Genomic DNA, 15,190 nt, shown 5'->3' with positions numbered 1-15,190 from the left:
TTAAAGTGAAATGATTTCTACCATATATATTCTTTACTTTCCAGCTTTACTCAAAATTACCATAAGCACAAAATGTTAAACGTTATAAATTTTACAAAGCTTTAAACATTTAAATTCCAACAGTAATCTAAAACATCTTCCTACATGACCATTTACTATGAAACTGCTGCTATAGTTCATTTAAGTTTTAGAAGTGATTTCTACATGCAATTAACGAATACACAGTAAAGGATTCACCTTAGACTGTCAACGTTTCCATCTGACTGGGGCATTCTGTTTGGGGTCCAATAAGAATGGAGAAGAAGCTTCATGCTTTAGAAATAGGACTCTCTTGCCCTGCTTGTTACATGACTGCCTATGTCGAGCCAGGTAGTTAAAAGTATGTATCTAGAGGGAGATTGTTTGGGTTCAAATCTGGGCTCTGCCATTTCTCAGTCCTCAACAAGGTTACTTAACATCTCTGTGTTTCAGTTTCCTCATGTAAAATGGCGACAAATTCCAGAACTACTTCATAAAGTTGTGAGAATTAAAATGGGTCAAAGATTCTAAAGTGCTAGACAGATTAGTTGGGATAGAATAAACACCAGTAAATGCTTAATAAATAAAAGTGTAAAAGGAATCAATTCCCTATGTTGACCATGTTTTTCATCAACATGTTATTATTATTCATGCATATGACTCATTAATTAATCAATTCCTTTCATTGTGAAGAAATATTTAAAGTTCTGTGGCCCCACAGATTGAGCTTTTCTACTATGTGTTTTAGAATTACTATGGAATGAATAATTATTCACCATTAATTCAAGAAATATCTATTAAGAAAGGTGCCTGGCTGGCTCAGTCGGTTAAGCCTCCAACTTTGGCTCAGGTCATGATCTCCTGATTCATGAGTTCAAGCCCCACATCAGGCTCTCTGCTGACAGCTCAGAGCCTGGAGCCTATTTCAGAATCTGTGTCTCCATCTCTCTCTGCTCCTCCCCCACTCATGCTCTGTCTCTTTCTCTCTCTCTCTGTCAAAAATAAACAAACATTAAAAAAAAAAAAAGAACATGCAAGGTATTGAAAACAGAATTGTCCTTGACCTCAAGGAAGCTATACAAGGGTCATGAGAAGTAAACAAATAAAACATTATGATATATGCAACTAAAAAAGAAATAGAGGGGGAGCCTGGGTGGCTCAGTTGGTTAAGCATCTGACCTCGGCTCAGGTCTGATCTCACCGTTCATGAGTTCGAGCCCCACATAGGGCTCTGTGCTGATAGCTGAGAGCCTGAAGCCTGCTTTGGCTTCTGTGTTTCCCTCTCTCTCTCTGATCCTCTCCTGCTCACACTCTGTCTCTCTCTCTCTCTCAAAAATAAATAAACATTAAAAAAAAATTTTTTTTAAGAGAAATAGAGGGTGCTCTGCAGAAATATAGTGGAGCATCTAACCCTGGCCTTGAGGAAGGCAGCCCAAGGAAAGGTACATCTACATGGAGGTCTGAAGGCTCTCAGGCAGATCACAGATTATTTGCTGAAATAACTGGAGGGAGTGGGGAAGGGAAGGACTTGGAGAGTTTTCTAACCAGAAGGAACTATATAAATGAAGCTCAGAACCAAGAGAGTTAGGGGGCACTTGGTGGCCCAGTTGGTTAAGCGTCTGACTTCAGCTCAGGTCATGATCTCAATGTTTGTGAATCTGAGCCCCAAGTCAGACTCTGAGCTAACAGCTCAGAACCTGGAGCCTGCTTTGGATTCTGTATCTCCCTCTCTCTCTGCCTCTCCCCTGCTCTTGCTCTCTCTCAAAAATAAATAAACATTTAAAAAAGAACCAAGAGTTTGATATGTTGACAAAACTTGGAATGCAGTATGACTATAGTACAAGAGGGAGCAAAAAAAGGGTTGGGAAAAGAGGCCTAAGAGATTAACAGAGACAAAAGTACTTAAGAGCCCAATCAACTATTTTAACTGTTTTGAATTTAATCTGAACATTAGCGTCAGTGTTTTTGTACTTTGTAACGAAGGATCACCAATCACACTGGGGAGAATGGATGAAAGGAGACAAGATGGGAGGCAGGAAGACCACTTAGGAAGCTACTGTATGAGTCTAGGCCAGATGTGAAGACAGCCTGAAGAATACTAATGGCAAAGGGAGAGAGAAAAGTGACTATCTAAAGAGGTATCATCTAATATCTAATATCTAAAGAGATATTAACCAGACAGATTATTGTGAAGAAGAGGGAGGAGTCAGTGATACTTCCAAGTTTCTGGCTTGGACAAAGGATGCATGATTGTCTCAGACTGTTGAAGAGGCCATGATAAATTCATACTGGCCTGAAACGTTGCGTGGGAAGGCTGATCTGGCAAGAGACAAAGCTGGAAAACTTGATTGGGGCCAGGTCAAATTTGGCTGTAGATCAAAATAAGATTTTGTGATGTTGTTCTAAGTGAAATGGAAGGCCATGGGGAGCTTATTGTTTATACCACTTACTCTCAGGGAAGCAAATAAATGAGAATGAAGACATTGAATAATTCCAAGGTCTAACATGGATGGCTGGGCAGGCTGTGTACTGCACAAATACAGGGGATGCCAGTCACATAAATCATGATATAAAAGGCACTTCTAAAGTTGTGCAAAGCGCAGCAGCCATCCTTGATGTAGCATGTTCCATGGTTCTCTCATTTGTTTTATGTGAATAAATGTCTTATCTTCTCAATAAAACAATAAACATCTCTAGAGCAGTTTGTTTTCCTTTTTTAGGATTTCCACAATCAGATTTTTAAATGCCATACACCAAGAGCTCTTATTTTATTAATTTCTTTACATCCAAGTTAGTTAGCTTATAGTCCAACAATGATTTCGGGAGTAGATTCCTTAATGCCCCTTGCCCATTTAGCCTATCCCCCCTCCCACACCCCCTCCAGCAACCCTCTGTTTGTTCTTCATATTCAAGAGTCGCAGAGTTGGTTTTATACTTCTTTTCTATTTATCAAATTACCTGGCACAGATCTGAATATACAACTAACTCTTATTGAAGCGCTTGTGATCTTGACTCTACTGCAATTTTACTATACTAAGCACTACCTACTCTATCACAGAGTAAGTCTAATTACACTTGCTGATTTCAGCAATTTTACATGTTTTTACTTCTGCAAGTTATTACACGTACATGACTATATTTTCACTCAAGCAATTTTCATCACACTGATGCATTTGATAACATGTTCTCATTTTCCTTCACTGGTCATTTTTTACTTGAAAACACTGAAGTGTTCCTCCCTTGATTTTTTTTTTTTTTTTTTTTTTTTGTTTAGAGCTAAGAATTTTCAGGCCTTGATTTGGTTTCTCCCAGTCTCTGTGATTATATACCACTGACTACTATTCCTTCATTTGGTTAAGAAATCATAAAATTTCAGGGGCGCCTGGGTGGCTCAGTCAGTTAAGCGTCACACTTTGGCTCAGGTCATGATCTCACAGTTTGTGGGTTTGAGTCCCACATGAGGCTCTCTGCTGTCAGCACGGAGCCCACTTTGGATCCTCCCCTCCCCTTTTCTCTCTGCCCCTCCTCGCTTACACTCTCCCTCTCTCAAAAAATAAACATTTAAAAAAGAAATCATAAGTTTCGGTACCATATCTCTTTGCCCTGCTTTCTGCGAAATACTTCTTTGCAGCTACAACTATAAAATCAATTATGATTTTAAATGTTATATCCCTTACAACACACAGAGAGTCCTGTAATTTATTTAAAGGGTCAGAATGAATTGTGAAATGTATGGATAGTCTTTTTGCACAGAATTCACCTGTAATGATAAGTAATTCAAGAAAAATCTATGTTCTTCTTTTTATTTATTTATTTTTTTAATTTTTTTTTCAACGTTTTTTATTTATTTTTGGGACAGAGAGAGACAGAGCATGAACGGGGGAGGGGCAGAGAGAGAGGGAGACACAGAATCGGAAACAGGCTCCAGGCTCCGAGCCATCAGCCCAGAGCCTGACGCGGGGCTCGAACTCACGGACCGCGAGATCGTGACCTGGCTGAAGTCGGACGCTCAACCGACTGCGCCACCCAGGCGCCCCTATGTTCTTCTTTTTAACGTACTCTCATAACTATAGTATCCTCTGAATTTTGTTTGGTGAGTCACTGTTAATTCAGGTGTTTGTGAGTGAAGGGCTCCCACATCCGGTATGTCATTAAGTGGGGAGGGGTGAGAAGAAGCTGGGACCAAGACCACTGACTCCCACAGGCAGCTAGCAGCTCTTCTAAGAGGGCACAAAGCACACTTTACCATGTACCAGGGACTCCCGTAAGAAATTTACAAATATTAACCCATGGGGCGCCCGGGTGGCTCAGTTGGTTAAGCGTCCGACTTCGGCTCAGGTCATGATCTCACGGTTTGTGAGTTCGAGCTCCATGTCGGGCTCTGTGCTGACAGCTCAGGGCCTGGAGCCTGCTTCGGATTCTGTGTCTTCCTCTCTGCCTCTCCTCTGCTCATTCTCTCTCAAAAATGAATAAGTTTTTAAAAAATTAAAAAAATATATTAACCCATCAGTCATTATTACAATTCTATGAGACTTGATATATACTATTTTATGGCTCTAGTGTCTATGCTCTCCTGTTTCTCCTCCCCAATATCAATCACAGCCCATTTGCCAATGAAAACTGACCTATATGTGCATACCAAAGGGTATAATCTGTTGCGTTCATTCTACCATTAACACATCTGTAGCTCTCTTCCCTGACGACTGTATTAAACCAAGATTTCATTCATTCTTCCAGTGCCAACTCTTCGACTCTTAACTGGGTCATGGCCGCCACTGTCTATATGAGAGATCTGAACTGAGTAAGTACACAGAGCATAAAAGTTATGGCAAGTTCAATTCATAATACGTGAGATAAAATGATTGGAATTAGAGGGTTTATAATTACATGAAAAAAATATCAAATGGGCTTTTAATAGAGTTTTCTTTTTTTTTAAATTTTTTTTTAACGTTTATTTATTTTTGAGACAGGGAGAGACAGAGCATGAATGGGGGAAGGTCAAAGAGAGGGAGACACAGAATCTGAGCTGTCAGCACAGAGCCCAACGTGGGGCTTGAACTCACGGACGGCGAGATCATGACCTGAGCCGAAGTCGGCCGTTTAAACCGACTGAGCCACCCAGGTGCCCCATATAGTTTTCCAATGAACATGCGAATTCCATGTATCCAAACCTCTATTTTCAGCTAAGCTCACTCTCTTGAGTCCCAGAGCCATATATATCCAAATTGCTGACTACAGGCATGGACACATAAATATCCCTGATACTTCAACTTCACCACTATTACAGAAATCACCATTTCCTTCTGCTTTTTGTATCCCTTCTCCATTAAGGAATGGCAACCAGAAGACTGTGAGTCACCTTGAACTCCTCTCCCTCCGGACCTGCCCCTGCCCCTCCTACGAAGTCACAAATCCTACAGATCTGTCATGCAGCATGAGTGCTAAAGCAAAAATGGGCACATGGTCTTCCTGATCCTGTTTTAATCCCCTCCAGTCTGCTCTCCACACTGCTGTGAAAATCATCTCTCTAAAACCCCAAATTGGGGTGTCTGATGGCTCCGTCAGTTAAGCTTCCGACTACGGCTCAGGTCATGATCTCGCGGTCTGTGAATTCGAGCCCCGCACAGGACTCTGTGCTGACAGCTCAGAGCCTGGAGTCTGCTTCAGATTCTGTGTCTCCCTCTCTCTCTGCCCCTCCGTCACTCACACTCTCTCTCTCTCTCTCTCTCAAAAATAAACATTAAAAAAATGTTTTTAAATAAATAAAAATTTTAAAAACACACACACACAAAATGGATCCCTTTGTTCCTCTAATGAAAGCCCTTCAGTGGCTTGCTACCAATTTCAGGATAAATCCAAACTTTGGATGAGGTCCTTTATAATTAGGCCTGTTTTCCTCTGCAGCCACGGACTTTCCTCTCCCGGCCGTATTATCTCAAGAAGCTCCTGCCAGATCTAAACATTTGTCTTTTCCATCAAGTACCACCTTTTCTCTTGCCTCTGTGCCTTTGCACATAACATTCCCTCTACCTGAGCACAGTTTTCCTCTCTCCCATCTTCATCTGGCTGTCCTAGGAAACTCAGCTGGATAATATCTCCTTCTAGAAGTCTTCCATGAAAGCACCCTTCATTTCAAAAGCTTGAGTTAGATACCCTTCATAGGTGCTCCGTATGTCTATATATTGGACACTTATCAAATAGCATTTATATATCTCTCCTGTAGCAAATAAGCTCCTTAAAAGTATCGTCTCTGCCTTCTATTTTTGCATGGCAAGCATCTAAGCATGCACCTGGCCCTTGCATACTCAATAAATGTTGAACGATGAATGAACAAGCTGCAAAATTTAATGTGCAACTTTCTCTTTTTAGGCCAATTTTAGTTAAAAGAAAAACAAACTAAGCTTCTGTTTGGAGTCACTTTTTAAAAGGTTTAGAGATAAATAGTGGTGATGGCTGCATAACATTAGGAATGTAATTAATGTCGCTGAATTGTGTGGTTCAAATGGCAAATTGTGCTATATTTTACCACAGTTTTTAAAAATTAACAATGTCCCGGAGTGCCTGGCTGGCTCAGTCAAAAGAGCAAACAACTCTTGATCTCAAGGTTGTGAGTTCAAGCCCCATGGTGAGTATAGAGATTAAATAAAAAACATTTTTAAAAATTAACAATGTACCAAAACCCACTGAATTTTACACTTATATGGGTGAATTGTGTGGTATGTAAATTGTACCTCAAGTGATTTTTAGAAACTATTTTTAAAATGAAAAAAATGGATTCTAAAATATATGGATAAGCATATAGTTTTTTTTTAAGTTTATTTATTTATTTAGACAGAGAAAGCGTGTGCATGTCAGCAAGGGAGGGGCAGAGAGAGAGGGAGAAAGAGAATCCTAAGCAGATTCTGTACTGTTAGAGCAGAGCCTGAGATGGGGCTCAAACCTACAAATTGTGAGATCATGACCTAAGCCGAAATCAAGTTGGATGCTCAACCGACTGAGCCACCCAGGAGCCCCATGTTCATAGTTTGTTTTTGAAATATATGGGTTATTCAAACTGTTCCCTCACCCCGCATCACCCCATATAGATATAATTCTATTTTAATTTGAAAGTCTTCTGGAGTGCTGCATACACTAGATTAGTCTTGTCTTCTTTCGTCAATGTGTTTCCTTTTATTTATTTATTTATTTTTTTTATTTATTTTTGGGACAGAGAGAGACAGAGCATGAACGGGGGAGGGGCAGAGAGAGAGGGAGACACAGAATCGGAAACAGGCTCCAGGCTCCGAGCCATCAGCCCAGAGCCTGACGCGGGGCTCGAACTCACGGACCGCGAGATCGTGACCTGGCTGAAGTCGGACGCTTAACCGACTGCGCCACCCAGGCGCCCCATGTGTTTCCTCTTTTAAATTGGTACCTTTGATACCCACTTGCCTGCAGAAAATTGGAATGTCCATCAATGGGGTCAGTAGAGAGTAAATAGGTTATAAAAGAATTGTCTGTTCCAAGAGGTGTCAGGGGTAATATTTAGAGAGGGCTCTTTGGAAGGTAATCAGCTCAGAAGTCTATCTTTAGATAAACTGTTGTATTTTATTCATGCTCCACTTACTTGAAAATTTTTTGAGATAGTTTACTGTAAAAGATACAGATACAAAGATAACGATGAAGAGGCATGTAGGAGAGAGGTGGGGACTATTTGTCAGAAATATAGGGTATAATAGCTGCTGCAGCTGAACTCTAAATATATCACTGAGTTTCCTGGCAGCAAAGGTAAAACTGGAACTACTTTGTAAAATGAGGCAGGAACAAATTTTTTTTTTCCTGAAATTTCCTACGTAGGCCTAGCTTGACGCATAATAGTTAATAAAGATTGGTTGAATAAAAGAGTGCATCTTTACATTAAAAAAAAAAACCTTGAACAACAAAATGGACAATGTCTTCAGTGGGATTTAGATTTAAAGAGGCTATGGGGAACTCTAAGTATCTGTTTTTAAATAAGCCCTCAAAAAAAAAAAAGGCATACTATTAGAATAATTCTACAAAGACATTTCTATGGAAAACCAATGTAAGCTACTCTATGGATATAAATTAGTGGTGATTCTAATGACACAGAGATAGAACTTAGAATATACAGAAAAGTGGACAGAGATAATTTCCTCTGAAGACACATGCACACATACATAATTCACCTGGACGTAGAACCTGAATAAGTAGTAACTTTAAAAATGAGGCACCCTTACGACAGAAAATGGGGTATGTGGCAAAACCAAGATTTCACCTGAAAATTAGGGAAGTCTGACACGTTCAGAGGAGCCGTTCCCACCCACCGCAATGCAAGACCAAATTTTTCTCAAGGTGTGGCCCTGGGTTTCTCCTAGAGCCAGTTCATCTCAGTAGAAACCCCGAAGATCTGACCTCAATGAACATGGAGTAAAAGTCCTTCACACAAAGCATGGCCAAATAAAAAAAACAAAGGCAAGCGTTAAATACATGCTCACATTGACCAGCCGACAAGTACCAAGTGCCTGCCTCTTCCAGTGCTCTACCTCCCGTGTTGTCCGAAGGCCCAGGGGAGCAGGCAGGCCAAGGCAGCCAACCACCTCGGGCTCTGGTGGAGTCTTTCCTTTGCGCTCTCCCTCTCCCCGATCCCAGCAGGGACTCACTCTGTCTAACAGCTCTCCGAAGTGCTATCTCGGTTTGCAACCTCCAGTGGCTTACTCACTTTTCCTGGGGTGCTTTTTAAGAGCTTCTGGCTTGATAAGGCTTCCCTTAGAAGCCCAAGGAAGCCGAAAGGTCCTCTAGCATTCTGAGTCCAGCATAAGCCCTAAATCCAACTCCCACTCCCTCAGACTTCTAGCTACTTCTAGCTACTTCTCAATTAAAGTTACTCCTCTGCGTCTGGCCTCCAGTCAAGCTCCCATAATGGTCTTCTAGGAGACCTCAAAGCCAATTACACACAATTACTAGACAGCCATTGGTACCCAAAGGCCTCAACAGATGACTTGTTTTAACGGTGGTTAGGAACTCCTAGAACCAGCCAGAAATAGCTAATACCTACAAGGTACGCAGAAAGAGTGCAATGTCAGGCAACAATTAAGAAACATGTACTAGTCTCAGTTTGGCCAGGACTGACTTTGTCTGTGATGAAGGCAATTATCCGACCATTTGGGGGCTTAAGGATCCACACTCAAGAGTCGTACTCTCCCTACCTGACCTGTTATAACAACAAACCTTTAAAGAGATGTGAAAACACTTAGAAAAATAAGTATTCCTTCTTTCATTCTATTTAAATATGTTGAACCTCTGCCCCACGCGCAGCATTATGCTAGGCATGGAATTTACATTTTGTGGAGAGAACAGAAACTAAATCAATCGTGATGAGTATCGTGATGAGTATCAGTGAAGAGAAATATTAGGAGCAAGGATAGCATAAATCAAGAGACTTAACTTACTGTGAGGGCTCAAGGAAGGTTTCCCTGAGGAATCAACATCTAAACAGAGCCATGAAGAATGAGCAGAAATTAATTAGGCGAAGAAGTACAGGAAAAGCTCTAGTCAGAGCAGCAAAAGCCATGAAAAAACATTGAAATGTAAAGAGGAGTTGGGAAATATTTAAATAACTTTTCAAAAACATTGATTTGTCACATAAAATTTCCCCACACAAACTTGCCATGTCTAAGCATTTCTAAGCCCCGCTCTTACAGGATCATCCATAGCCTGGATTTTTTTTTTTTTTTTAATCATCCAGTTTTTCCTAAGAAAACTATGAGATCCTAGCCCTGGTTATATTATTTTCTACTTATGTACCAGTGGTTAGATAACAAAGCAGAGAAATGTCCATGAAGGAACAAGGGTTTGGAACACAGAATAAAATTTGGAATAATCTTGTTTTTAGGATATTATTGCGTATTATTAACACATAGTATTAAGTGCACACAAGTTCAGAATTTTTATAGTTCCTGAAATGTTTTCCGCTTAAGCAAACAAACAAAACACAAAAAACCACTATCCCTATCCTTTAAGAAAAGATCAGTGCTTTAATTATCATGCATTCACATTTCTAAGACTCCTTTTATATTCATGAAATTTAAATAGCATGATTAGTTAAGGGGTTTTGTTTTGTTTTGTTTTTTTCTTTTTGTTTTTTGTTTTTGAAGTTGCTCTACTCATTATCTTTTCAGTTTCAATATCCTTTGGAACAGAGAATCATGGTACTTGTACCTACCAGGCTGTTTTAAACACATTACAAATGCTTACTACAGGCTTTTCCTTCTCAGCAAATTGAGATGCTAAATCATTAATCTGAACATTTTCACCTGGCCCCAGACACAGGACATTGAAAATCATTTTGTGTCAACACATAAGACTTATTTCCTTGAATTCTAAACCCATCAAATTGCCTAAATTTGCAAATTAGCTTCAGGCAGATGCCTGTTTAAAGTGTCAAGCAGTTCTCCACTCCTGCTCTACTGAAAACGGGCATAACTCCTGATTAGGAATGTTTATTGTTTTGCAATAGGTTACATGTTAAATATTACAAAGTATTACTTTAAACTTTACCCCCAATTTTTCTTACATAAATCCCTGCTTCAGAAATAGTTCACATAGCTAAGCAGGTTAAAAAGAATTTTTGGGGGAGTTTGTATATTAGCTTACCATGAAAGACAGAATTTCTAAGCAACCTAAGAGTGGCCTGATATTCCCAAATGCCACAAAACGTGTTTCTTATATTTTGCAACTAAACAATCACCTCCATTTGCTGAAATTCACAACTGGTAGAAGTAACAGTGTATTATCTCTACTATCCACAATGTGTTACATGTGTTACTGCTTATTCAAGATGGGGGGGAAGTATCAAAATTCATTTTTTAATAGCCATACAGATGTATTATTGGTTCTAAGTACAGAGTTGGCGGGTGCATAAAGAGATTTTATAACAAACATTAAACTTTGTAATGTTTTCACCTATGTTTCTGATTTAGAAGGAACAAAATCTCAGTAAGGAAAAAGTAACTCTAGGTTATAGACACATTGTATACCATTTTTTCTAGCAACAATTTTGTTTAGAAATCAAAATCATTTTTTGTCCAAATACTCTGAAGATGACACCTTGCAGCCCTTTGTTTGCTTTAGTAATTAACTTGGGACATAATATTCTTATTAGCACATCAGAGATGTAATGAAAAAGATCAGAGATTTAAGTGAAACAAAACTCCATTGAAAGTTTTTACCTTTAAAGTTCCTTCCACAGTGAATGAATTCAAAAATTCTCAACAAGTGAACTAATACTGATTTATCGTGATGTCTATATGGGAAATATTTTTCACCTTATCTTGGATCCATGATACGTATTTAGTAAAGCAGTTCATTAAAGGAGAAAAGTGAGAAGACAAAAGAAAACAAAACCTTCTCAGGTATGCAGAGTGTATGTGAAAGTCAGGAATAAAATGCATTGGTATTTTATTCTACCAAAATGAAGTCACTTGACTGGAAAAAAAAAAAAGAAAAGAAAGCTTGGCAAGTGATGCATATATATTGTGGCTCTTTCGAAAGTATTTTAAAATCCATGTTGATTTTTTTTAAAAGAACAAACCATTCGAATGGTTTATAGACCAGTAAGTGCTCATAACAAAGCTTGCAGATTATGATTATTTTAATTAAAAGAATAAATACATTAGAATATCCATTAGCTGTCTTAATGTAAAATTATTAAAGGAGTGCTTAAGTTGAATCTACGTAACATGAAATATGTTAAAAATATTTTTCCTCAAGAAAAACAATCTTAGCATTCTATCAACATTGCAGACAACTTCAAAACACTGTTATATTCCTTTTGTATTCCATTCCTTCATAAGCCAGACCATGAGTGGAAATAGGTGGCTATTTAAGATGTCATATCTAAGTCACTTATACTTTGATGATCACTTAGCCTAATGATTAAATTCCATAACATATTCTACATTGTACACATACAGGAAGAGAAAACCTGCCACTGTTATACTAAAATGTGATGCTCTGTATCTTAAGTGTTATTTATACCCCTGTATTTCAGTATCAAATTTTTAAAATAATGCCAATCATTTTCCCTTTCAAAAAATGTTTTAGTTTAGCTAAAATATAGTATACACATAGTTCAGAAATTACATATGTGTAAAAAGTAAGTGCCCATTCACAAAAGCAACTGAGTAGGACTGAGAGGGGGGAAAAACTAAAACTTAAGTGCATTTAAAAATATAATATGCTCTTATAAACTTATATTAGTCACTATATATGAAATACTGTGTCCAACACTGCTATGGGTACTTTGAGGAGTACATACTCTTGCTCATAAGCACACACACACACACACACACACACACACACACACGCAGAAGACAATCCACATGAAACAAACACAGAACAAAAGATTACCAACTTTGACATTTTCAAAAGGAGAACAGATTGGTGGTTGTCCAGGGTTAGGGACAAGAAGAACGTGGGTGTGGTTCTAAAAGGGCAAAAAAAAGTGATCCTGGCAGTAAGAAAGTGTTCTCTATCTGGATGGATACACACGGGATAAAACTGTATAGAACTAAACGCACACACACAGACAGACACACACACACACACAAATAAGTACAAGCAAAACTGGGGAAAACCGAATAAAATTGATGGACTTTTGTCAGTGCCAACTGTCTACCATACACACTTTTGAGGCACAGGGGAGCTCTATTATTTCTTACAACTGCATGTAAATCCACAATTATCCCAAAACAAAGAGTTTTAAAACATGATTATCAAATACACTTTCTCTATTCCAAATACAACCCCTCCCCCTCCAAAAACATACACGGAATAAACACCCAAATCCCTCTCAGTGACAGAAGAAACTGCCGTCTAGGTACAACAGTCATTCCCCTCAAAGAAGCCAGAGTAAACGTTATGTCTCAACATTCTTGCCTTGTCAATGCGTTCTTAAAGTTCTTTTAACTCCGTGTTCATTTGAATGAGTTTTAAAGATCACGTCCTATACATTGAACGCTTCTTACAACACAGTAGCGATCAAATGCTACCTTAGTTTGAGTTCAGATGGTGGTGGAATCGTCCTTAAGCCTCCATTATCTTCTCCATCTGCTTATGTTAATTGATAAGAAGCAAACCTCCCTCTCCCCCCCTCCCCCCTTCCTCTTTCTAGAGGTTGCCTGAGCTCGGGCTGGGGGGGGGGGTGAAATGACAGCACCACAAGGACCTCTCAAAGCTAACCCTCTGCCTACTTGGAATGTCTTAGAAATTATTCAAGCAAACCTCTGCTCTGTCACTAATGCAAGACGAGAAATAATGTGTCCACGGCTCTGGAATTCCTTTGGTGTGAGGAAGTCGAAGGTGATCAAAGGCAGGGTGACAGGCAACGGCACCCGCCTAAAATGGGTCTGATTAAGGCGGATTCCCATTCGTGTAAAATGACTTCCAGGCAGTTCGTACGGCCTTGACTTTCAGCCTGACACTTGCCTGGTTGTGAGAAAGATGCAAGGGGGGGGGGGGGGGGACGCCGGGCCCCTCTCGCGCCCGTCTGGAGGCTCTGCCCTCTCGGCCTCACACCCAGAAAGACCCGCTCAAGAGAACGAATCCCTCCACCTACAGCGTCCGCGGTGGGCTGTTGGAACTTAGGGACGCCGCCCTCCCGTCCCCACCCTGCTCCTCTCCCAAAGCTCAGCCGGCAGGGGAGCGGGGCGACGGGGGAGCCCGGGGTTGAGGCAGGCGGCCGGGGACACTGGCCGACAAGGGCCCCGGGATCCGGGGTGAGGGGAGGGAGGCCAGGGGGCACCGCGGGGACCAGGACCTCGAGGTGCAGGGGCGAGGCCGGGGGCGCGGAGCGACGCGCGGTCAGGGTGCGGGCTCACCCGCGTTCTGCAGGGTCTCGATGTTTTGGGGTCTGGTCGCCAGCTCCGCCACCATCTGCACGAACTGGATCCGGGCTTTCTGGTACTGCTCGAACACTGCGGGGGTGGGGGGAGAGACACGGTGCAGCCGCCGTCCCCGCCGTCCCCGCCGCCAGCCCCGTCGGGGCGCCCCGGGCCCTACCTTGCAACACCTGCCTCTGACTCATGGCGACAAGCCCGGCGGCGACGCGGCCGGTCCGCGCCCGGCCTGCGAGGACGCCGAGGGGGCGACCGCCGCGACGCCTCGGCCTCCGACGGGAGCCGGGTCTCTCTGTGTACCCGCGTCTCCCGGGCAACCGACCGGAACCGGAACGCGACCGTCTCGCGGCAACGGCCGGCCCGGGCGTGACGTCACAGCCGCGGTCCCGGGCGCCGGCGGCCAGCCCCGGGGGAACTTGCGCCTGCAGGGGCCCCGGGGGGCCGAGCCGCAGTCGCCCAGTCGCCGTGGCAGTCGTGCACCGTGGATGTCGCTGTGCTGCGGGCCACGGGCGTCCGCCAGGAGTGCGGGCGTCCGTGCTCACCGAACCCCCAGCCGCGAAGCTTCCAGACTGCGGCGCCGACTGGGTCCCGGTTGGGGGTTGGGGGGAGCCCCCAAGAGAACCCCGAGAGGCCAGAAAGCTACGCCAGGGGAGTCGTCTTGGCTTAGACGGTCAAGAGACGTCTCACGTGTGACCTTGTGTCATCTGATGCAGACATTGTCAGTGCAACCTTAAAGCCAGATGGTTTTCCCCTTTAATCCAGCTTTCATGTCACCTGGCATTTCTGGCTTCAGGATTCCCGGAGGGTCGAGACCAACCATGTTCATAACTTTAATTATACTGCTTTAAAAGTATGTGATGAGCAACTCCTAGAGTTTCAATGAGAAAAGTAGACGGGAAACCAGTAGGATAAATGTCCTGTCCTCCGTGACTTTCTCCTAGTTACTACTAACTTTGCGGTTTCCTCACTTTTGTGAGTTTTAAACGTTTGTCTTTGTCTTTTAAATGCAGCCTTCATTTTGTTGCCTAAATGACCTCTCCAAAAGAAAGAGAGAGAGAATCTTCCCCTGGAAAGTCTTGATTCTAATTATCTTAACCAGGCTTCCCTAGCTTGTAGAACTTTAATTTTTTTTTTTTTTTACCCAGTTTCTTTTAACAAAAATTAAGCACTTAGTCTTGTCACTGGTTTCTAGCTTGCCTGAAAACTGTATAGGAAATGTTTCAATGACGGGTGTCAATTTTAAATGTTTCTCCATCAGAAACTACAATTTCTCCGGG

General features: G+C 41.7%; 1 protein-coding gene across 3 annotated transcripts in view; it reads right to left on the bottom strand.

The window, feature by feature from the left end:
* SPAG6 (sperm associated antigen 6) overlaps positions 1–14,217 on the bottom strand; it is a 65,871-nt gene extending 51,654 nt beyond the window's left edge. For all 3 annotated transcript variants that reach the window (XM_042991208.1, XM_042991209.1, XM_042991211.1), the window contains exons 1-2: positions 14,077–14,217; positions 13,896–13,991 (exon numbers count right to left, since the gene is read on the bottom strand). In XM_042991208.1, the coding sequence (XP_042847142.1) occupies positions 13,896–13,991; positions 14,077–14,101 (121 nt within the window). In that variant the 5' untranslated portion in view covers positions 14,102–14,217. The remainder of the gene's footprint in view (positions 1–13,895; positions 13,992–14,076) is intronic.
* Positions 14,218–15,190: the final 973 nt, after the last annotated feature.

This window comes from Panthera tigris, chromosome B4, assembly GCF_018350195.1.
Source record: "Panthera tigris isolate Pti1 chromosome B4, P.tigris_Pti1_mat1.1, whole genome shotgun sequence".
NCBI lineage: Eukaryota > Metazoa > Chordata > Mammalia > Carnivora > Felidae > Panthera > Panthera tigris.
Note: the sequence above shows the minus strand (reverse complement) of the source record. Positions and strands in the feature narration are given on the sequence as shown.